Raw genomic sequence first — 22,799 nt, 5'->3', positions numbered from 1 at the left:
TCTGCCAAACACAGTGCCTCAGAGCTATACAAGCTTATTATCTTCTACTTCTGATGTCAGAAGTCCAGAATGAGTCTCACTGGGCTGAACTCGAGGGGTCAGCAGCGGTGTGTTCTTTCGGGAGGTCTAGACAAGAATCCGTCTCCTGGCCTTTCCCAGCTCCTAGGGGCGCCCATGTTCCTTGGCTCATGGCCCCTCCACAGTCTTCACAGCCAGCAAGGTTCCATCTCTCTGATCCTGCTTCTGCAGTCACAGCTCCCTCTGACCACACCTGGGGAAGGTTCTCTGATGGCAAGGATCCTATATAATCCGGGGTCATCTCCCATCTCAGAGTGCTGACCTTCATCACACCTGCAGAGTCCCTTGTAGGATATAAGGTCACAAACTCCCAGGTTCCCAGGATTAGGACGGGGCATCTTTGGGGGCCGTTATTCTAGCACAGCCAGGAAACCCTGGTTGTATAGTGGGTACTATTTGTGCCCCGCCAAGTGTGTGTCCCCGCATCTGCTGGAGGCCAGAACCTGACGCTGCTTGAAAGCTGGAGGGCCACCATTCGGGGGCCACTGAGAGGCTTTGACCTCAAGAGTCTGCCCCACGCACCCGTCAGTTCTCTTAGGCCGCCTAGACGGAGGCCAAACCATCCTTGTCCTACTGGGGTCTGTTTGGATGCTGCCTGTGCCCTGCCCTCCACCCCCAGCCCCTAACCTCACTGGGGACAGGCAGCCTCCAAGGAAGCTGGGAGTTCCTCCTAGCCATGTCCTGCCCACATTCTGCCTGCATGGAGACTGTCAAGTTGTCAAATGTCAGCACTGCTGCTAAGTCACTTCAGTCGTGTCTGACTGTGCAACCCCATAGACGTCAGCCCACCAGGCTCCACTGTCCCTGGGATTCTCCAGGCAAGAACACAGATGTACCTAAAAGTGCAGCACTTTACATGCAGCCTCTGCCGCCCCTCAACCCCGGAGTGGACGTGGTTACTAAAATCTACCTTAGAGTTACACTTCGTTACAGCATGCTTGTATTATTTAAAACTGGTCTTCAAGTTGAAGGTTGTTTTGAGTTTAACTTTTTGTAACAAACACCCGTTTTCATCTTTTTACAGTTCCTCCTCCTGGACCTCTGTATTTAGTGTCTTCCCCACCATCTGTTTTGGATTTCAGGTAACCTTGGCGTCTGTGTTGAGGAGGGCAGCATTTGCAGGCTGTGGTGACTACCTGTTCCCTTGGGGGCAAGTTGCCTCCCTGTTGGGGACGGGGAGGGAGGTTTGTGAACATGTTTTGGGATGAACCAGTCTGTCTCTAGGGGACTGTGCATATGGGTTGGCATCTGGGCTCAGCGAGCTCTGAATTTCTTTTGAACTTTGGAAGTGGCTCCAGTGACCACCACCAGCAGCAGCCCATTTGTTGGGTCTGAGGTTGAGTGTGGGGGTCTGGGACCTGTGCCCTCCTTTGAAAGTCCTGGGGGCAGTGTCGCCCTGCCTGGGGACCCAGAGCTGCCTTCCTACAGGTGGATTCTGCTGCAGGGGCTGGAGGCTTGCAGGCTAGGAGGGCAGGCAGGTGCTGGGCAGGATATATAGAATTTGATAGAATGTTGTGGAGTGAGAGCTTCTGTGTGTGGAATCTAGTTGGGGGGCTTCTGTTGCAGCTCCCGGAGGGGGCAGATTCAGAGATGCCCTCTGCTAGGCGCTGAGGCCTAAGAGGAGTCCTGAGGAATGTGTGGGAGGCGGCAGGTGCAGGGAGATGCTTCCACTGGAGATCCACAGAGGGGAGGGGTCTCAGGCTGGAGAGCTGCTAAGGTCTGGGTGAGGTGGGTGCTTGGTGAGGAACTGGAGATGGCTGTAGTGGGGGTCGGGCTCTCCTCCCTGCCTTCTGGTCTCTCTTGGGGTTCCCTAGTCTCCCCACAGGTGGCAGCTGACCCCCTTTTTCCATTGCTTATTTTGGAAAGATTTGCCTCTCTCCTAAAGACAACCACCTACCCGCCACACTGACAACAAAACCGCCCCATGTAGAAGCATGTTCACAAGGCAGAGGGGCTCAGGACTGACGGTGTCTCAGCTTCCTAGCCCCAGTGTCTTCACTCACCCATCCATCAGCTCCTCTTTCTGTTCTTCATCTTCCCCCCAACCATTTCTTGGGGCGAAAAAATCCTGAAACATTTCCATTTCTTTTTTTTGTATAAATGAGTTGCTGTATTGCTCCTGGGACTTAGCAAGCCGCTTACAGGATTTCTCACGTTTCGTCCTACACACCCAATATTTTGAAAGATGTAAAGCGATGATTTTGCTGTCAGCTGTCTGGATGGAGTTTAACCAGCCCTCTCTTGGCTGCCCGAGCACCATATGGTGTAGCGGGCTTGCGCCAGTGGAGGGGAGGGGGGGCCGCTTTCCAGATGCTTGGAGGGGGTGCCCCCCTCACCTTTGCCTCGGCTCCCTCATCTGATTCTCCTAGCAACGGAGGCCTGGGCTGCAGTTTCCAGGGACACGGGATGCAGAAATGGGGAGTTAGGAGAAAGATGTGGATGGTGGGGTGGGGGTGGGGCTGAGGACTCGTTGCTGAGGCCAGGGAAGGCGCTGCTAGGATCCAGCTTGTGGAGTTGGAGATCTGGGGGTGGGGGGACTAGATGTAGGGGAAGGTGGAAGGGAGGAGGGTGAAGGGTAGGGCAGGGCTGTGCAGGGAAGTGGGGAGTCCCTGTCGTCCATGAGAGTTCTGCCTCAGTTCAACCACACCCTTCCCCACACACTTAGTAATGGGGAGCCCCCTCCCGCCTGTGCAGAATCAGAAAGAAGGACTTGTAGGGAGCAGGGTTAGGGTGGGGCTTTGCTCCCAGCCCCCCTGGCCCCATGTAATACTTCTTTGTTTTGTTTTAATTGAAGCGTGATTGATTTACGATATCGTGTTAGTTTCAGGTGTACAGCACCGTGATTCTGGTAACTGAATATATGTGTATGTATGTTCTTTTTCAGATTCTCTTCCTTTATAGGTTGTTACAAAACAGTAGAGTTGCCTGCGCTATGAGTAGACCTTGCTTCATATATAGACCTCTGTTTTATGTACAGCAGTGTGTATATGTTAGTCCCAAAGTCCTAATTTATCCCCCTCCCCGCCTTTCCCCTTTGGTAACTGTAAGTTTGTTTTCTATGCCTGTGAGTCTGTCTCTGTTTTGGAAATAAGTTCATTTGTATCTGTTTCTTTTTTAAGGGTTCCACATATAAGTGGTATCATGTTTGTCTTTCTTAGTGTGATCATCTCTAGGTCCATGCATGTTGTTGCCAATGGCAGTGTTTCATTCCTTCTTAGGGCTGAGTGCTATTCCGCTGCACGTCCACACACCGCACCTCTCTCCACTCCTCTGTCGACGGACCCTTAGGCGGCTTCCATGTCTTGGCTGTTGTGAACAGTGCTGCAGTGAACACTGGGGTGTGTACCTTCTCAAGTCCCGTTCCTCCAGATATGTGCCCAGGAATGGGATTGCTGGATCACATGGTAGCTCTATTCCAAGTCTTTTTAAGGAACCCCTCATACTGGTCTCCACAGTGGTTGTGCCAACGTACATTCCCACCAGAGTGTAGGGGGCTCCCTTGTCTCTACACCCTCTCCAGCATTTGAAATTTGTAGACTTTGAGGATGGCGCTTCTGACTGGTGTGAGGTGGTGTGCCTCCTTGTGGCTGTGACTCGCGTTTCTCTGATAGTTACCATTGTTGAGCCTCGTGTAGTGTGCCTGTTGGCCCTCTGGATAGCTTCTTCTCTCTGTTTCTCAAAGCTCAGCAGCTTTGAGATATGACTTGCATGGGGTGTAGCTCACCCCTAGGCCTTTGGTGTGTTCACAGAGCTGTGCAGCCATCACCACAGTCAATTTTAGAACGTTTCCTCCCCCCTCCCCCACCAAAGAACCCTGTACCTGTTAGCCATCACTCCCCATCCCCAGCTCGTCCACCGCCCAGTCCCTGGCAACCAGAGCCTTTCGCACTGTCTCTGGATGTGCCTCTTCTGGACGCTGCCTGTAAGTGGAATCACACGTAGCTAGTCCTCTGCGGCTGGCTTCTTCCACTCTGCCGGTGATTTCGAGGTGATTTCCGTGTGTCAGGACTGCATCCCTTTTCACGGTTGAGTGATGCTCTGCTGTCTGCTGAGTCCACGGCTTGCTTTTCCATCCCTCAGCTGGGGGACGTCTGGGCTGTTGCCACCTCTTACCCACCACGTGCTCCTCTGCCCTGCACCCCACCACTTCGTGACTAGTCAGCCTGCTCTCAGTCAGACGCTGTTCTAGATGCTGTCCCAGCAGGGCAGCCCTGCCCTCACAAGCTTTATCCTCTCAAATAAGACCAAGAGGTACCTGACCCAGGAGTCTCAGGACCCACAGGAAGGAGGGCAGGGCTCCATCCGGCCACCACCAACCATCTTTTCCCCACGCCTGGGTTCCCGAGTGCAGGAGGCGGGGCGTTGATACCTGCTGGTCGAGGGTCCTTTTGTATTTTGGGGGAATTTAAGTGCCCACCGCCTGGCTGAGCTGGCCTGCAGTGGGCTTCCATGAGGTCAGGGGGGTCCCTGAGGCTCGCCTGTCATAGAAGGTACGGTGGGCTTGCCCTGGGCTGCACGCCACCTCTGCAGCTGGAATTAGGAGCCCCGCGGCCGAGGTGCCCCAGCCACTCCCAGTGTGTGCTCCACGAGGGTAGGGGCTGTGGGGCTGGTTGAGGGGCTACCCCAGACTCACACCAAGGGAACCAGTGAGGGCCTGAGTGTGAGGAGCTGGGCTGGCCGCTGGGAGGCCTCATGGCTGCAGGTGGAGCAGAGGGATGGATGATTGAGTAATCCTAGGAGGGCCCTCAACCGGGGGCCAGACGCCACACTGGGGATGAGCGAGGCGAGCGTGTCTGCTACCGCACACCCAATAGACGCGAGCCAACAAGCCCAGCTGTGCTCACGTGGGGCCAGCAGGGGAGCGCTTTCCTGAAGGATGAGTAGGAGCTGGCCAGACTGGGGGCCGCCCCCGGCAGAGCACACAGCACGGGCAAAGGCCCTGAGGCAGTGGAGAGGGACAGCTGTGGGCTGAGCTCGGTGGGTGAAGGGAATCTTGAGCGTGGCAAGTGGCAGGCATAGACAGTCATCGTGCTGGTTTTGATCAGAAGGGAGTAAGTGAATGTGACGGTGGGAACCCTGTCCTGGGAGCCTGGGAAGTTCCTCGAACCCACAGGGCGCATCCAGAAACAGCAGCTCCTCCCTGGCTGCTCAGCAGGGTCTCCCTGGCTGCCCAGGACCTGCCCCAAGAACGTCACATCGTAGGTGGGCTCTCGGCAGTGGTATATGTATTTTAGATTTTTAAAAATGTGATATAGTACATAGGCAGTGTATAAATCATAAGTATGTGTGCTCCCACGAAACCATAACCCCAGTGGGGACCTAGAATATCATCAGCCCCCCGGAATGTTCCCTCGGGAGCACCATCCACCCACCCATACCACCACTCTGCCCTCTCTCATCATAAATGAGGGCTGTCAACTGGGTTGACTTTGCCCCCCTGCCCCAGGGGACACCTGGCAATGTCTGCAGACGCTTTTGATTGTCACACCTGAAGGGGGCGCCCCTGTCATCTCGTGGGTCAAGGCCGGGGGTCTGGTCCACATCACACCGTGCACAGCACAACCCCCAGCATCAACAGTACCATGACTGAGGACCCCATCCTGGCTTGTTTGACTTGTAGCTTTAACTTCACATATGTGGAAATATCCTTCTCTGGCTGCTTTCGCTTCACATCACAGCCGCGGGGCCTCTGTGACGGGGCCTGCAGTTGTGTTTACCCCCTTTCGGTGCCAGGTAATAGTGAATGTCTGACAACTTACTTCTCCCTTCTGCTAGTTGGTGGGCTTCTGGGTCATTGCTCGCATGCTGGGACAATGAGACTCTTCCGAGGGTGCCAGGAGGTTCTAGTGCAGGCTGGCCGGAGTCCCACTGACCCGCCCCTCTCTCGCAGTGTCACGAAGCCGCTGTGTCCATCTACTGCAGCATGCGCCACCAGAGCCTCGGGCACTGGACCCTGGTCTCCGTGCTGTCCTTGCTGGCCTGCTGCCTCGTCTACTCGCTGACAGGTAAGGCCCGCCTGGGGTGCCCAGGACCTGGGGGTGCAGCAGTAGGAGGAACTGGAATAATACACATCCTGGGCACAGGGCTAAGTGGTTGGAGCATCTTTGATCTCTAACGCCCCCAGGAGAGTCCACGATTCATAGAGGAGGACACTCTACCCAGAGGATTGCCTCAGCTCAACCAGGGTCTCCTGACTTGATGTCTAAGCTGAGATAGAAACCCTGGCCCACTGTCTCCCCACACCCCCCCCTCCCCATCTGGAAGGACGGCAGGAGTGATGCTGTCAGAGTGTTACATCCGGTGTGGTTTACAGGACCCCCTCTCAGATACAGTGGGTTTGAGCATCCACACACTGGCACAGGAGGGTCTTCAGAGGTGGCAGGTTGTGGCTCACAGAAGGGCTGCCACACCCGAGACCCCACAGCTCATCCAGCCCAGGGCCTGGGCTCAGGCTGACTCCTGGCTGCTTTCCTCCAGCCCGGTAGCTTGCTTTCTTTCATTGGCCTGCCAGAGCCTCTGATTCAGGAAGCCCCAAGGCAGCCACACACATGTTGGGGGCCTGGACATTTTCTGGGTGACCTCTGTCTAGCAGGGCTCTGTAGCCCCTGGGTCGGACCCCGTGACTGAGGTTCTCTTCCAGACGCTGCAGGGCCAGCAGGATCGTGGGATGGGCAGAAAGCCAAAGCTCAGAGGTAGGGTCTCAGGACAGGGCAGGTGACTAGGAGGCAGTGCTGGATTGTGGGAGAGGGACCTGACTGCTACTGTAATAAGCCGTGTTATTCCAGACAGGTGTTTACACTGGGCCTTGATTTTTCCATCAGGAAAATGGGTGCATGGCCAGCTTCTTTCTCTGGGTACTGAGAGAGTGGGGGAACAGGCACAGAAAGTGTTAGTCAGAGTGCTTCCAGTCCATCCTGGAACCTTGTATGTGGACACTGAGCTGCTTGGGAGGAAGGCAAGGGACAGTCTTGCCCAGCAGGTCTTGAAGTTAGAAGAACCGAGGATCTTGTAGGCTGAGGACAGAAAAACCTGGGGAGGTTCTAGAACCTACTGTCAGCTCCTGGGGGAAACCTCAGCAGCGGTGGAGGTGGGTGCTATCAGCGTGTTGGGGTTGAGATGGAGGACCGGCATTTTTCTCACCAGCTTTCCTGGGTTCCCCTGTGGCCCTCTCAGGTGCGTACGGCTTCCTGACCTTCGGGACAGACGTGTCTGCTGACATCCTGATGTCCTACCCAGGCAGCGACGGGGTCGTCATCGTTGCCCGGGTCCTCTTTGCTGTGTCCATCATGACTGCCTACCCCATCGTGCTCTTCCTGGGAAGGTGAGGCCAGCTCAGGGGGACAGGGTTCAGGCTGGGGCACGCTGTCCATCAAGCATTGGCACGTGCTGGGTACCACACCCACCTGTGTGTCGTGGGGGTGGTCATCACCTCCCTTTCCTGGAGGAGGAGACGGGGCAGGGGAGTTGGGTGGTTTGCCCAGCGTGGCCCAGCTGGTGTCAGGACTGCAGCCTGGTGCCCTGGCCAGAACCTGACCGCCCGGCGAGGCACCCGCCCGTCAGCTGCTCACGTGCGGGAATCCCTGGGGACTGAGGCCCTGCTGTGGAATGGGAGCCCAGCTGGGTATGCGGGGCAGCTGGAGGACTCTGGGGCATCCAGCATGGGCTGGGGGGTGCTCACATGGGAGCCCGTGTGAGCCCGTGCTTTGTGGCCTCCAGGTCGGTGATGCAGGACTTCTGGAGGCGGGGCTGTGGTGGGGCATGTGGGCCGTGGGCCCTGGCCGAGCCCTCGGGGCTGTGGGTCCGGATGCCGCTGACCGTGCTCTGGGTCACCGCGACACTCACCATGGCCCTGTTCCTGCCCGACCTCAGCGAGATCATCGGCATCATTGGCGGCATCAGCTCCTTCTTCATCTTCGTCTTCCCAGGTGAGGCCCTGGCTCCGCCGGCCGTGGGTCCTTCCCAGCTCCCTGCCGTGGGAAGCCACGTGGAGGTCAGGGTGCACGGGAGCTCGTCTAGGTGGGATGGCTGCCAGCCCTGTTTACTGAGCCAGGCCCAGGGCCAGGGCTCTGCACACCTTTCCTCAGTAAACACCTCAACAGCCCTTGATGGACATACGAGGTGGGGTGCTGTCATCAACCCATCCCACAGACAGGAAGACTAAGGCCCTGAGGCCTCTCATGCAGAATAGGTAGCATGTAGCAGATCTGAGTCAACCTCAGCCACCCTCTCAAGGCTGCCGCTCACTGTAGGATTTTATCTTATTTAAATGTTTTCAACTACATGAAACTCGTGTGGTTCAAAGGTGCCCCTCAAACACCTTCCTCCTTCTCCCCCAAACCTGGGAGGTGAATACAGTTTCCATGACTGGTGGGTTCCTAGGAAACCTTCCCAGTGTGAGGAGGATGTGAAATTCCTGTATAATTGGCCTGACCATTATCCTGGCCTGGGAGACGCAGGGTAGCCAAGGCTGGGACTCCCAGGGGAGGAGCATACAGGGGCCGAAACCCCAGACCCGGGTGGTGCCTGGTGCTAGAAGGCAGTTTCAGACGGCAAGTGGGATCCGATTCTCTCTGCCAACCCCCACCCCACCCTCAGCCCTGGTCTGGGTCAGATGGGCTCAGCCATGCAGTATCTTAAACACACACGATGGGCTGGGCGTCTATGTCCTGTGTGGGGCCTTTTAGCTCCAGCCATTTCCGTGCTGGAAAGGACCGGCTGGGACAGGCTTGGGAGCGGGGAGAGATCACAGGCTGTTCCGGCTGAGCTGTCTGACTTCGAGTCCCAGCAGCACCATTAAAAAAAAGAGGAAAAAAAAAAACCAAACAGACAACATAGGCAGCTGGCGGCTGTCAGATGCATCCCAGGTGTTGGTCCCCGACCTGGCCCTGACTCGCACCGTCTCACCAGAGACGAGTGTGGCTGTCACTGTTGCTGGAGAGACCCCAGTGCTAGAGGGTGTTGAGCAAGGACCCCACAGTGGTGCCATGGGCCGTGCGCTCTGCCCTCTCACCAGGGGCAGGGGCAGTCCATGGAGCTACTGTGGGCAAAGGCTCTGCTGGCCTCTCGGGTCCCTAGGGGCTGCTGCGTGTTGGCTGAGCCCTGTAGAGCTCGGGGTTGCTTTGGGTTCAATGACAAAGAGCTGCAGTGACCCCAACTCTCCCCCACAGGTCTGTGCCTCATTTGTGCGGTCAGCGTGGAGCGCATCGGACCCCGAGTTAAGTGAGTGTCTGCATGCGAGGGCGGCGACAGGGCGTGTGTGGGTCTCGGCTCCAGGGCCATGAGATGTGGTCGGGCCCGCGGGGTCCTGCCGAGGAGGGAACGGCCGGCCAGGCCGGGAGGGGCCCTTGTCTGCACAGCGACAGGCAGCTGAGCTGGGAGGGTCCAAGCCAGCACTCCACTGAGTCCATGCGTCACTGCCTTCCACGCTGAGGGCTGTGGCCTGAGGTTGGAGCTGTCTGTGGATTTGGGGTCTTCCTGGCAGCTGGAGCGCTGTAATCAAGCATCCTTCTCCAGGGCAGGGTGGGTGCAGAAGTCCTGTTGCCCCACAGACCCTTTTTCCACCTGAGGTCATGGGCTCCAGCTGGGTGTGACTTTGGGGTGCCACCACTCAGCCCTGTACAGAAAGATGCTCTCGCATCACAGCAGCCATGAACGTGGGTCCCCTTGTGGGCCTGTGCCTCTTTTTGCCCTTCCTCTGGCCACACGGAGCCCAAGTTTGGTCTTCCCACAGTGGCAGACTCGGCCGGGTTCCCTGCTAGGCTGTGAAGTGTTTTTCTGGACGACTCTAAAGCTGACTCGGGCTGCGCACCAGCCCTGATGGCCTGCGGGGGGTGGAGGGTGGGCAGGGAGGGGCCCTACGTAGTTTGTTCCCTGTAGTGCCCTTTCAAGTGTTGCTGCTTTTGTGTGGCGCCTCGGGCCAAGTTCACGGAGCCATTACTCATGGGCTTTCAAAGGATTTTTAATCCCAGCGCTGCCTTAGGGCCTTCTGATCCATCAGAGCTGCTCCGAGGAGCCCGCAGCCCCTTTACGTTCCCTCACTGCCCCCTTCAGCTGGGTGGGTGTTCTTGGCATTGAGCTGCCACTCTGCGATGCTGTGTAACTGGAGATGGTCTTTCCATGACAACAGGCCCCATGGCCTGTGTTAATGGGGCTAGAAATATCCCTGCCGTTTTGTGGGAATCTTATTATCACGGCTCTCGCCTCGCTGTCTGCCCCATCTCTCCTGGTTACGTTATGAAGCTCGTGGATGTGGCCTCGGCCACCAGTTCCAGCCACCTCTGTGCCCTCCTCTCTGGCCCCAGCTGCTGTTCCCATCTGTGTGACTTGGGGCTTCTCCTTCCTCACGTTCAGGAGGCTTCAACCCCACCCCCAAGGAAAAGGAGCAAAAAGGGAGTTTGAACCTCGCGTCTCCCTCCCCCGTTCCTCTGTCTTTGGTAAAGCATCGGGAGGAATGAGGTTAGGAAGCAACAGTTGGGAGTTAATTTTCTTTTCAACTGCGGGGGTGCTTTATTTCCTGTTGTCTCAGAAACCCATCCCTACAGGTAAGGGGAGAGCAAGTGGAATTGTTTCCGAATTGGTGACTCTACCGGGCTTCATGTCATGAGCATTCGACACGTGTCTGGCTCTTCTGTGGGAAACTCTGGAAAAGCACGTGGTTGACGTGGGTTCGTTGACTCGGCAGGTGCTGCCTGGAGGCCTGGGGGGTGGTCTCCGTGCTGGTTGGTGCCTTCATCTTCGGGCAGAGCATGGTGGCGGCCGTCATGGAGCTGCTGTAGGGAGCGGCCCGCGCTCCAGCAGGACGGGGGCCCCTGCAGCCGCCTGCATCTGGCCGTGAGAACCATGTGACCTCTTCATTAAGAAGCTGGAGAAACTGACTCTTCCGTCCTTCCCAGGCTGTGCCTCTGGGCTTCTGCTGGGTCCCAGGGTGTCTGGTGCGGTGGTGAGAGGTGGCCTAGGCCCTGCACGTGACCACGGACCTGGGGGCTTCAGGTCAGAGCGGCGGGAGCTCAGTCTGGAGCCTGGGAGTCTGGGGTCAGGGTGTGTACGGGGCTATGCACCCTCTCCCTGCCTGCCACCTCCAGCCCCCTGGTGCTCCTGGGCGTGTCTGCACCCGCCATCTCTGCCTCCAGCTACCTGTGTGTCCATGTGTCCCTATTAGAGGGCCCAGGGTCCTCATTTGATATGACCTCATCTTAGTTACTTACTTGGAATGTGCAAAGAGCCTCTTTCCAAGTAAGGTCACATTCACCGTTTCCTGGGGGTTAGGACTGCAGCTTATGTTTCTGAGGGACAGTTCACCCCATAACTGGGGGATAGGTGCTGAGGCCCAGGGAACTCTGCTCTGGGGTGTTGGGGTCAAAGACATGAGATGAGGGCATGGCTCGGTGGAGGAGAGCCCGGGGGGCTGGGGGTGCCATTTGCTGGGGATGGCAGGGCACTCAAGCTGGTGCTCAGGCCAGGGCACGGGGGACCCGAGTAGATGTATACCCCGAGTTGGCCTCTCTCCAGTGGGTGGGACCCCAAGGAGAGGCCCCTGTCTTCCCACTGGCTGGACCAGAAGAGCCTGGAGGCCAAGCGTGCTGTCTGCTCTGTGGGTCCCTCCCGACCCCACCCCGATTCTGGGCTGAGGAGCCGTGCCTGCAGCCGTGGTGCAGCAGGGTCTGCGGGGTCAGGGTGGAGGACTGGCCACTGCTGCTGCATCGAGCTACTGTGCTCACTCGTGCTGAGCCTGCCCAGGGCCTGGGACCCCTGGACGGACGTGGCTGGATCCAGGCCGCTCCTCTCCCGCCCTGGGACGTCCACCGGAAGCCAGCGGTGCCCGCGCCTGCAGGGGCTGACACCTGAGGACACCTCCCCCAGGTAGGCATGGCCGGGTCGCGCTACATCACGCCGGGTGTGTGCGACGTTGTGCTGATGGAACTGTCGCGTAGTCCGCCTGTTTCCCACTTGTCTTCCCGTGCTGATGCTGCTTTGAGACGTTGATTCACGTGCCGCAAAGTCAGAGTGTGCAGTCTGGGTGTCTGTACAGAGTGGCTCCGCTCTCAGCAGTGCCCAGCTCCCGTGTGTTTCTAGCCCCAGAGAATCCAGGACCTGCAGCCCTGATGCCCCCTCCTCTCTCCCCCGGGTCCCCGGTGACCGTGGCTCTGTGCTCTCTCTATGGACTTGCCTGTCCCGGACATTCCATATGAATGGACGCATACAATACGTGGTCTTTTATGTCCAGCTTCTTGGACCTAGCATACATTTTCAAACATTTTTACAGGTGAGGGAACCTCAAGGCCGCCTGTCCTGTGAGCTTCAGAGTTGGATTGGGACTGATAAGGGGTTGAATTCCATCGTTCGTCTTCTGAGCTGTAGCCAAGGTGGGGGGAACTAGTCGACCCTGGGGGCAGGGCTGGGGCCTCTGCCCCCCAGCGCCCTGGCTGTCCCTGAAGACTCTGACCCCGTGAGGGGACACGGGACCCTTCTCCAGGTGCTCTGATCAACCCCACACCTCGCGTCCTCCTGAATGAGGGTCTCAGAACCGGCACGTGAGCCGAGAAATGAGGTCATGGAGCGTTTAGCACCCGGAGCTGGTGCAGATGAACAGAGAGTTACATTAACCCTGCATGCTTGGCTCTGGGCTGCTGGCTGGGAGGCTGGGCCATGATAGGAGGGTCCTGGGTAAGAACCAAGCATGGCGGGTAAGGGGTGTGCTTAAAGGGATGCTGTGTGATAAGCGGCTTAAGAGTCAGACCACTTGTTTTGAACACTATCTGCCATTTGCTTTCTCTAAATCCGAGAAGTTTATTATGAACCTCCCCAAGAATCCATTTCCCCACCAGCCAAACAGAGCAGGTTTACTATGTATGAGGCAACATGAGAATTAAAAGGTGATGCTGTATGTACAGCAGCTGGTGGGGGACCCAAGCAATGGTGGTCTCAGTTCCAGACAATCTAGGTTGAGATGAGGTGAACACAGGTCCAAGGGGAGAAGGGAACGACCAGGCACGTGGGCTCCCTGCCATGTGAGAGAGGACGGCAGGGAGGGGGTGGCCTGACACTGATGCTGGGAGGGTGGTGGGGCTCCTGGGGGGTGACGAGGATGGCCCCCCGGGCACCAGCGTCCCACCTCTGACAGGCACAGACGGGGCTCCCACAGGACCGAGCCTCAGATCAGGCGTGATCGTGCAGGGCGGGGATGCAGACAGACACGAGGCTGAGGTCCGCGCTCTGGGGGCAGGTCCAAGTCCCCTCCACACCGTGTGCCCCTCTACGAGGGAAGCAGCTGCAGGACAGAGGGCTGGAGTGCGTGCTCCAGCTCAGGGTGGTCCTAGCATGGGCTGTGGGTCTGGCACATCTGGGCTGACCCCGCCTGCCGCTCACCAGCCCTGTGACTGCGGCCAGGCCCGTCCCTGCTCCAAACAGCCCTCAGCCTCAGGTGACTGACCCAGGAAACCTCCGTGAGTGTGGTCCTCAGCCCTGGTGTCTTCCTTGGAGCTGGGGCAGCCGCCTCCACCCCGCTTCCCTTCCGATGCTGGCTCTTGGCTTTCACCCTCTTTGCTCCCCTCGGAAAGGAAGCTGCGGACAGCCACTCCTTCCCTGGAGAGCGGTGAGGCTGAGCTTAGACCCACAGAGCCAGGCCCGTCACAGGGTCCTGGTCCATCGATGGTGACCCCCGTGCTGGCATGTAGAGACCCTTCTGTCTCAAGTGACCGCTGTGAACAGGGCAGTCCAGGTGACATGTTCTGCTCAGAGTGGCCTGGGCTACAGGGGGTCTGCGTGTCCTGGGCAAGGGCGCTCCCAGTGGCTCAGGTGCCCCCGCGGGAGCACGCAGGGACCAGCCCAGCCCTGAGGGGTGGCCTGTGCCCCACCAGAGTGGTGGCCGCACCACTCCCACGCAGGCTTAGGTCCTGGACTGGACACGAGGAACACAGGTGGTGAACGTTTGGGCAAGTGAGTGGACTGTGACTTTTTTGAAAGAAATGAGATTCAGGTAACATAAACCATCTTGAAGCCGAGCCGCTCCACACCGCTGAGCATCCCGTTCCCAAAGGCCTTCCCGCACAGTCACTCCCCAGCAATCCCTCAGCTGCCTTCCATTTCTAGGGGTTTAGCTCCAGACGTCCTGCGTGAATGGAGTTGTACTGACGTGGCTGCCTGTGCCCACGAGGGCACTGTGCCGCAGCCTGGGCCAGCACGTCGTCCCTCCCTACGGCTGATCTGCAGTCCGCTGCACAGACGGGCCACACTCAGGAGTCCGCTCACCCACTACGCACACTTGTGTGTTCCGCCTTCTGGCTCACGTGTGAACACATGGGCACAGGACCCTGCTTCACTGTGTCGGTTCTTTGGGGCCTCGTACATCCCCGGGGTGGAGCTGTGGGGTCGTGTGGCAACTCCATGTCCAGCTGTTGGGGGGACCTGTGTTAATCTGGGGCTGTTGCTCCCTGCCTGCCTACGCTGGGTGCAAGGTGGTCAGGGGGCAGGGCGGGGCACAGGCGGCGGCCCTGGGCGCTCCGGGTTTGCTGCCTGCCTGTCAGGGTCTCGGGTTCCCTGCTTGCCCATCCCAGGATGCCACAGGAGGCAGCGAGGGTGCCTGTCCCCGGAGGGCAGAGTGAGTGGAGGCTCTCGCACCTTTTCGGGTGGGTGGGTGTCTGCTCTCTTTGGAGCCTGCTCTTCCCGTGCGGAACCTGAGGCGGTGCCAAGTGCCCGTGGCCGCGGTCAGCACAGATCTGTGTGATGGGAGGGCTCAGACAGGGGCAGGCCCAGGTAATGGGGGCTCCTCAGCTCTACCTCCAAGAGCCCCAACCCCCGAGGGTAGTTGCTGAAACAGCAGGCAGAGCGGCTCGGAGCAGTCCGGGCGCCGGGGAGGTGTGTGTGTGTGTGAGGGGGGAGACTCTTACGGGGGGTCCCCGCAGCAGCCTTGGTGCGAGCCAGGCAGCTCCTGGTCTCCAGAGGAGGGGTCTCCCCCTGCTTCCCAGGTAAGAAAACAGAGGCTGAAGGAGGCTGGCTGCAGGGACGCAGCTGGGATTAGTCTGCACTTCACTCTTCTGTCAAGGCCCCGTGGTTGCACTGGTTTTGTGTGAGGCGCTGGTGTCGAGCCCTGTGAGGCCGTGCAAGGGGGACCCACGGCTTCATGGCTCCCCGGCTGCCCGAGAGGGCAGAGCCCCACCTGGCAGTGGCGGCTTTAGTGACAGCGCCGGTCCCAGCTGGGGCTGCAGAGACCAGACCTGGTCCTGCTGTGAGGGCGCCGTGGCCCAGCTCCCCTGTCCTCGTGCCTGGCAGTTCTGCCTCCTCCTCTAGGAAGGGGACGCAGGGCCCTCTCCTTTCGTGACCCCTGGGACTTCTGTGTCCTGTTGCTCTCCTGCAACTCGGCCAGGGAGACAGAGGGGAAGTCACAGGGCGTCCAGAGTCGGGTTTGAATGAAGTCTGGGGCCTGGCCTTCTGTCTGGCCGGAACACCAAGTTGACAGTGTGCAGTGAGAGACTGTGTCCAGTCAGGTCTGGCCTCTGCCCTTGGTGGTGATGGCCTCTAGGAACCTGGAATGTCCCCCCCAACACAAGGTGGGCTCAGGTTTCATGGCTAATAAAGTGGTTTCCCTCCCCAGCTGTCACAGAAAATGGCACACACACACAGCTGTCCCCAACGGGAGTTTATTTGGTGCTCGTCTAGGGCGGCTGTTTGCCCAGTAGGGCACTGCTACGTGGGGTCTACTGCCGCCTGCGGGCTCAGCCCAGGCCTAAGGTGGACACTACAGGGTCTCGGCCCCCTACCACGTGGAGGAGTGGCAACCAGGGAGAGTGAGGGGGAGGTGGATGGGGACTGGTCATGCGTGGCCGTCTGCTGGCGGGGTGGGGGGGCCGCCTCCATCACCACCGCCCGCCCATGTCAGCAGGGCCCGGCAGCTCAGACACTGCTCTGCCGCCAAGGGTGGGGCAGGGGGTGCCAGGGGAGGGGTGCGCCTTCACTTTGAACAGTGGGAAGAGACACTCTTATTTGGAAGTATACTGAAAAGACAGCTAGTATACCAAAGTTTCTAGAAAAGAGTGGACATCCTTCGTCAGAGGGAGCAGGGCGGCACACTCATCTGTGGGACCTTGAGGAGGCAGTCAGTCACGGCCCAGGGTGCACCAAGCAGCTGGAGAAGAAGAGAGATGGGTTTATGGTGGGGGTGGGGGGGCAAGAAGCAGGTCCTGCCTCCGCTCAGGGCAGAAGAGCGATGCCTGCAGTCCCTCCTGCATCCGGCGCCCCAGAGGCGCTTGCTGGTTGTCCCCCTGGTGGCGAATCACACGTCCGAGGAGCAGACTTGCCTTTACATTGCCCGTATGCCCATTTGAAACAGTAAATGTGAACTTTCCAGGACGTGAACTTGTCTTCCCACCGCGGCCTGGTAACGCCAACTTGACAGAGGAGCCTCTAACTCACTGACAGAAGACACTGATGTCTGGTTAAAGGAGACGTGAAGGGGAGAGTATCTGTAAATAAAATTGCTCTTGGGTCCGCAATTTTGTACCTGCTGCTCCAGTAGCTCAGTGTTTTTCCTGGAGCTCGGGCTCCATTCAAAAACTGGAGTACTGTTTAGAGCCGCCAGCCCAGGAGGAGGGTGTGCACCGCAGTCTGACAGGTGGGTGGCCAGCGGCCCCGTTTACTGACGGGTGCTTTAAAATTCACCTGTAGCCCACCATCAAGGAAGTGAGGGGGAAACTTATCTTGCCAGTTAGAGCAGTAGATGCTTTCTTGGCCCTGGAGTCCTGTGAAACCCTTGGGGGAGGGAAGGTGGTGCTGGGAAAGAAATGGGGGTTAAATTATGTAGGAGGGGGTGTTCACATCTTCTGCCCTCTCCCAGAGCCAGGACAACTGTCTTACCTGTGCCAGGCAGGCCCTCGCTCACCAGCTGCGTCATCCAGTCAAGGGTGGCTTTACATGAAACAGGGGCCATAGCTATTTCGCATGTTTGACTTTCCACAGGTACAAAAATGGTTTCGGTTTTTGGTAGATTTCCGGAAAGTGCACACAGTGTCGGAACTTTACATTTTATATACCTGTTATTCACTCACCAAGTCGTGTCCGACTCTTGGGGACTCCATGGACTGCACTAGGCTTCCCTGTCCCTCCCCATCTCCCGTAGTTTGCCCAAGATTTTCTATGCTAGCATTTGGCAGTTAGTATTTTATAGGAACCATAGTTCTTGGTGGCTACATAAGTAGATATAATAATTATAAACTATGTAATACATATACACACACATACCTGCATCTGTGACTTTTTTGTATACTAAGTACTGTTTCAATGTTACAGTCATTTTTAGAGTTATTGCAATGAGTATCACGTGTTCTCAAATCTGTAGAAGTCCAGCCTGCCACACTCTGGGCTCGGGGCCGCCTCCCAGCCACCTGGTGCCCAGGGCCCCAGCCTTCCTGCCTCGAGGCCCCTCTCTGTTCAGCACTCACTCGTGGACTACACTTCCTAGCAGCTAAGAGAACAGAAGGCTTCCTGGGTGGCTCAGTGGTAAGGAACCCGCCAGCTAAAGCAGGAGACTCAGGTTCGATCCCTGGGTCAAGAAGATCCCCTGGAGAAGGAGATGGCAACCGACTCCAGTATTCCTGCCTGGGAAATCTGGTGGACAGAGGAGCCTGGTGGGCTACAGTCCATGGGGTCACAAAGAGTCAGACACGACTGGGCGACAGAACACCCACAAGAGAACAGAAGAGTCTGTGGACGTCTGGGTCTTGGTGCTGCTTCTTCTGCCAGGCCTGAGGTGTCCCCACTGCCCCTGTGGCTGCTCCAGACCTCCTCCCCAGTACCTGGCACGGAGATCCGGGAGAAGGCCTCAGGCTGGCTCAGCATGTCCACCTTGACGTGCCGGAACGCCTTGCACACAGGGCTCTGTAGGTGCCTGCAACCCAGGGGGACGCCCGTGAACTCCTGGGGGTTGGAGCGGGGTCTGAGTCTGGCCCTGGGCTGGAGGCTCTGACTGATCAGCCAAGCTCAGGGGCCAGAGCCTTCATGGGAAGGTAAGAAGGCCCAGCATGACTGCTGGGGCCCCAAGGGTAGAACAGCCTGGTTCTCACCTCCCCGTGAGCAGAGTTAAACAAGAGAACTTTCTTTCTAGATTTTTATCCTTGGGCAGCAGTTTCTAAACAGGAGCACCCTTGGCCTCAGCTCCCAGGGCTGGCAAGGAACCTGGATTCAGAGCCCAGGTGAAGGGGTGCAGGACCAGCCTCCTGAACGGTGGATGCCGCTGGGACCCCAACTCCTCACCACCCCCACAGGCTGGAAGCCAGAGAGCATGTGTGCCAAGCCTACCTCTTCCACTCCTCCTCCGTCTCCCAGAACTCATAGACCACGAAGGTGACGCCGTCCGCCAGCCTCACGGCAGCAATGCTGTAAGAGGAAAGGCCAGAGTCAGGGGCCACACCTCCCAGGGTGCAGAGAGGGCCCACAGGCCCATCCCACCACTGCCCTGCCCTGCCACAAACGAGCCCAGACCGGGCGCCCAGAGCCAGGGAACAGGCTCCCAAAAGCTGTGGTCCAGGGCAGGATCCTCTTGGAACATGCTTCCTTTCTGATCAGAACCCCCAGGACCGCCACCTGGTCTGACAGCTGCATGTACAGCTCTGCTGTCTGGACTGAGGCCTGGCCCATACAGTGCCCAGAGCATAGCTGTTGAATGAATTCTAATGAAATGCCATTTTTTTAAAAGGCCTTTTTATTCATTAAAAAAAAAAAAAAAACACCTGTTTTTTTTTTCCAGTCTGTAACATCCATCTTTATTAGAAACAGATTTTTTAATACATGACAAATAGAGGCTCTCTATAGATTAAAAAAAACCTAACAACTTAAAGTGAAAAGTAGTATCAATTGAAAAAAGATCTTGAAAACATACCAGTTTAGAGAATAACTTTCCTTTTATCTAGTAAACCATTCTGCGATAAAAATCTGATATAAAAAGAATTTCTACTATGTTAATAAAAGTTATGTGAGGCACTAGAAACTTACTGATTCCGTTTTCTTTCCAGATTATCTCCAAGATCAGATGAAGTTATGATTTAAAAAACCTGATAGCAAAGTTATTGACTATTAAGTCATTATTCATAACATCAACAATTTTATACAAATACTGGGTAAAGTTTTTTGTACAACTGGGAAAATAAACCACATTTTCTATTTCTTTTCTAGACATGTTTTGCATGAAGGCAAAATATGTAAATCTTGTTTTTCTTTGCCATGAAGATTCTTCAAAATAAGGCTTTTCAAATAACTACATTAGCCATATTTTCATAACTATATTCTAATTTTAAGTGGGTTAAATAATTGATCAAGAAAAGAATATGGTCAAAAAGGTACCCAGGGAATCATCAAGAAAAAAGAGAAAAACTTTTTTTCCTGAAACGTAAGTTTAGAAAAGTTTCTTCCATGATGTGGGATTGTTAGGGGATAAATTTCATAGGGTCGAATCAAACCCCTTCTCACGATTTCAAGTTCTACATGATCTTAAGGACCAAAATAACATGCTGTGAAAAACAATATGGCAAGTTATCTGGAGTACAAACTTAAGATTCTCTAAATGATAAAGGTTACCCATAGGGGAAACTATCAGATTCACTTCAAAGCAGCTAAACCTTCTTTTATCCAGCTGTATATAGAACATTAACATTCCATACCGTTAAACACTCGCTCCTTTTTGAAATATTTTGGCTTCTAGCACACCAGTCTCCTAACTTCTAGCTTAAAAACCTACCTTTAAAAATAAAAGCATCTTCCAAGCTGTCCTCTGTAATTGTCTCATTTAATCCTTAGAAACAGGCCTGGCCAGAGTCCCAGGCCACTCCTCCCTTCCTGAGACACAGGACACTTACCTTGTTCCAAACAGAGGGACAGACCCAGGCTGGGGGCTAGAGCAACGGCGGGGGCGGGTGGGAGGTGGCCTAAGAAGGTGGCTGACCAGGGCAGGGTTGGGGATGAGAGGGAGGCCCGGCCTCCGAGATCACAGCGCCGCCCCCTCTGGCCCCTGGGCTGCCCTCCTTGCTCCTCTTCCCCACACGCTCAGCAGCACAGAGCCCCCAGCATCCCTTGGAGAAGGGATGCCCATTGCCTGCGGCATCTGCTGTATAATCACAGCAGCTCCAGGTTCTGCCACTCAGGACGGAGACAGGGCTGCTAATCGCATCATTACTTCATTACCTCCAGCCTGAAGTTACCCGCCAGCTGCGGCTCCTGTCTCCTGATGGGGATGGGCTCGGGCCTGCACGCCACCTGGTCATTAGGGGGACCCTGGCCCCGCCCAGAGGTGGCCTCACTCCTTACAGACTGCCCTGCTGTGGACAGAGGTCACCAAGGGATGGGCTTCGTCTCTATTTGGTAATTGCAGCACAGAGAAAAGCAATTACAGGGCTTGTGTCTGTTTGGCTGACACACTGGTTGCAGGGGCGCGGGGCGAGGCCTCTGGCGGCGAGGCCTCTGGCTGCGAGGACACAGCAGGCCGGCTTGGGGCGCATGGAGGACACAGACTCATGCAACAAACAGGACGCCCTACTGTGTGCTGTTTCCAGCCTGCCTGCCCGGCTGTGGGCCCCTTCTCCTTCCACGCTTTCTCCCGTGGCGAGTACACGGCTCTGGTGGCCCTGGGTGACACCTGGACGCCCAGCACCCCCAGGGTCACCCAACTTGTATGCTGGCACCTTGAATGTAGTGGCATCTAGAGTGCGATGTGGCCCAAAGGCCTGTGTGAGCCCCCGCCCACTCACCTGATACTCTTCGACATCGCCAGCCCAGCCCATGTCCCCACCCCCCCGCCCCACCCCCTCGCCCCCAGCAAGTTTCTGAAGCCAAAGAATCTCAGACTTCCCCTGGCCTCCTCTTTCTACAGCCCGCCTCCATCCCGACCCTGGACTGGTCTGGTCAGCCCCACTCCAAAACAGATCCCAGCTCTGCCCACATTGTGCCAAGGGCCAGTCCCCTCCCTCTCCCTAGCTGCCCAGCTGCACGTCTGTCCAGCCGCCAAGCGTCCATATAGAAGGGAGGAGGCAGGACTGGGCCCCGCTCCGGCCTTAGCATCTCCCCTGTGGTACCTGACAGCTGGAACGAGCAGGGCCTGCCTATCTGCCCCCCGCCCCCCATCTCACCCACCACCCCCGGGTCACCCCGTGGAGCTGCACTGTGTCATATGCTCCTAGACACGCTCCCCTTGCTGCCACCCTGGGTCTGGGTGGGTGGGGCATCATTATTCAGGCCTCAGCACCCAGCAGCCCCTTCCTGAAGACCCCCACCCCGTTCCTGGCCTCCGCAGCCAACCGGAATCATCTGCCCCGCTCCCACCACCGGGAATTAGCACTCAGCAACAGCAGCAGCCTGAGTCACGCTCCACCCTCAGGCCTGGCCCCCGCCCCCCACTTCACCAGGAAGCAGGTGGAGGCACATGTGCTCAGGAGGGAGATAAATCAGCTGGGGGGGAGCGTAGAATGGAGATGGGGAACAGGCGTGGAGCTCACAGCTACTGTCTGCCAGTGGGCCACCACCGGGAGAAGAGGGAGCCCGGCAGCTCGTGCCAACAGCCCTCGGGGACACCGCCGGCTGGACGCAGGCCTTGGCAGCAGAGACCACGGGCAAGGGGCCCTGAGGAGCAGCCACAAGAGCAAGCAGGGCAGGTGACAGCGGGCACGGGGCCAGGCTCTGCCAGACGGCCCCCATGGGGCATCGCTCCACTGAGGCCTCCAACCACCCAGTTAGTGGTCCCTCTCTACAGATGAGCAAGCTGAGGTCAGGGAGACGAAGCCACTTGCGAGATTTGCACAGCAAGGAAGAGCCAGAGTAAGGACTTGCCCCTGGCTCCTGTAACCACCCCGCTCGATGCGTCGCTGGCATCGGGGTGTTCTCAGGGACAAAGCTACTTGGGCCCTGGGCCTTCATCCCCAGGCCGGGCCCCCGGCCCGCGGCTTACTCACTGGAAGCAGTTCCTGGTCCCAGCGGTACCCCGCATGTATTGGCGCAAAGAGTCCAGGAAGTCACCCAGCTGCTCAGGGCACACAGCCATCTCCTGCCGGACCAGCTGCAGGTGCTGTGGACCACAGGACCCGTGAGTCACCCGCTCACCCAGGACCCCACCCGGCCCCGGGGGGGCACAGCCCAGGACCCAGCAATCCCCCTGGGACAGGACACCTTGGTCAGAATAACGCTGACCCCTCAACCCCACTACTGAAAACTGGCGAAAAATGAACTAAAAGCAGCAGTCCCACACAGATGCTGAAGAATAGACAAGGGGGTTTAGAGAGGCTCGAGAAAGACTGGAAGGCACTGGGGCCAAGACACAACAGAGTGAACGGTCTGCAGAACTGATTCTGATTGAATCAGTGTCTGCTGATCATGTTGCTCCAGGCCAGAGAACAACCCCGGAAGGGACGGAGGCCACTTGCCGGGGCTGCACATCCCCGTGCTGGTCCTGGGTCGGGGGTGGGGGTGTCAGGGACACTGAGCCACCTGCATCTTGAGTCTCGGCCCAGAAGGGGACAGGGCCACAGGGAGGGGTCCTCACCATGTTGGTGCCTTCTTCATCCGAGAGATGCTGCTGAAGGTCAAACCAAAGGGTCTGCAACAACAAAGCATGCAGAGAGGCTGGAGACTGAGGCCCCCTCTGCCCGGGAGGCTTCCAGGACCACCACCAGGACACAGCACCGGAGAGCTCCGGGCCCTCCACCCGCGGTTCCAGGGACCCTCAAGTCCCCGGGCTGGTGGGAGCTCCC

At 57.4% G+C, this 22,799-nt stretch overlaps 2 protein-coding genes across 3 annotated transcripts in view; one reads left to right on the top strand and one right to left on the bottom strand.

Annotated features, from left to right (window-relative positions):
• Positions 1-17,621, top strand: part of SLC38A8 (solute carrier family 38 member 8) — a 47,718-nt gene extending 30,097 nt beyond the window's left edge. Inside the window, exons 5-11 of the mRNA XM_018061777.1 lie at positions 1,103-1,160; positions 5,969-6,083; positions 7,252-7,399; positions 7,795-8,003; positions 9,246-9,297; positions 10,760-11,937; positions 16,421-17,621. Of these exons, the coding sequence (XP_017917266.1) occupies positions 1,103-1,160; positions 5,969-6,083; positions 7,252-7,399; positions 7,795-8,003; positions 9,246-9,297; positions 10,760-10,853 (676 nt within the window). The 3' untranslated portion in view covers positions 10,854-11,937; positions 16,421-17,621. The remainder of the gene's footprint in view (positions 1-1,102; positions 1,161-5,968; positions 6,084-7,251; positions 7,400-7,794; positions 8,004-9,245; positions 9,298-10,759; positions 11,938-16,420) is intronic.
• Positions 15,698-22,799, bottom strand: part of NECAB2 (N-terminal EF-hand calcium binding protein 2) — a 41,388-nt gene continuing 34,286 nt past the window's right edge. For both annotated transcript variants that reach the window (XM_018061775.1, XM_018061776.1), the window contains 5 exons: positions 22,592-22,645; positions 22,005-22,117; positions 18,367-18,444; positions 17,865-17,956; positions 15,698-16,198 (listed from right to left, as the gene is read on the bottom strand). In XM_018061775.1, coding sequence (XP_017917264.1) covers positions 16,170-16,198; positions 17,865-17,956; positions 18,367-18,444; positions 22,005-22,117; positions 22,592-22,645 — 366 coding nt within the window. In that variant the 3' untranslated portion in view covers positions 15,698-16,169. The remainder of the gene's footprint in view (positions 16,199-17,864; positions 17,957-18,366; positions 18,445-22,004; positions 22,118-22,591; positions 22,646-22,799) is intronic.

The sequence above is a fragment of the Capra hircus genome, chromosome 18 (assembly GCF_001704415.2).
Source record: "Capra hircus breed San Clemente chromosome 18, ASM170441v1, whole genome shotgun sequence".
In the NCBI taxonomy this organism is placed as follows: Eukaryota; Metazoa; Chordata; class Mammalia; order Artiodactyla; family Bovidae; genus Capra; species Capra hircus.
This window is presented reverse-complemented; position numbering and strand designations above follow the sequence as displayed.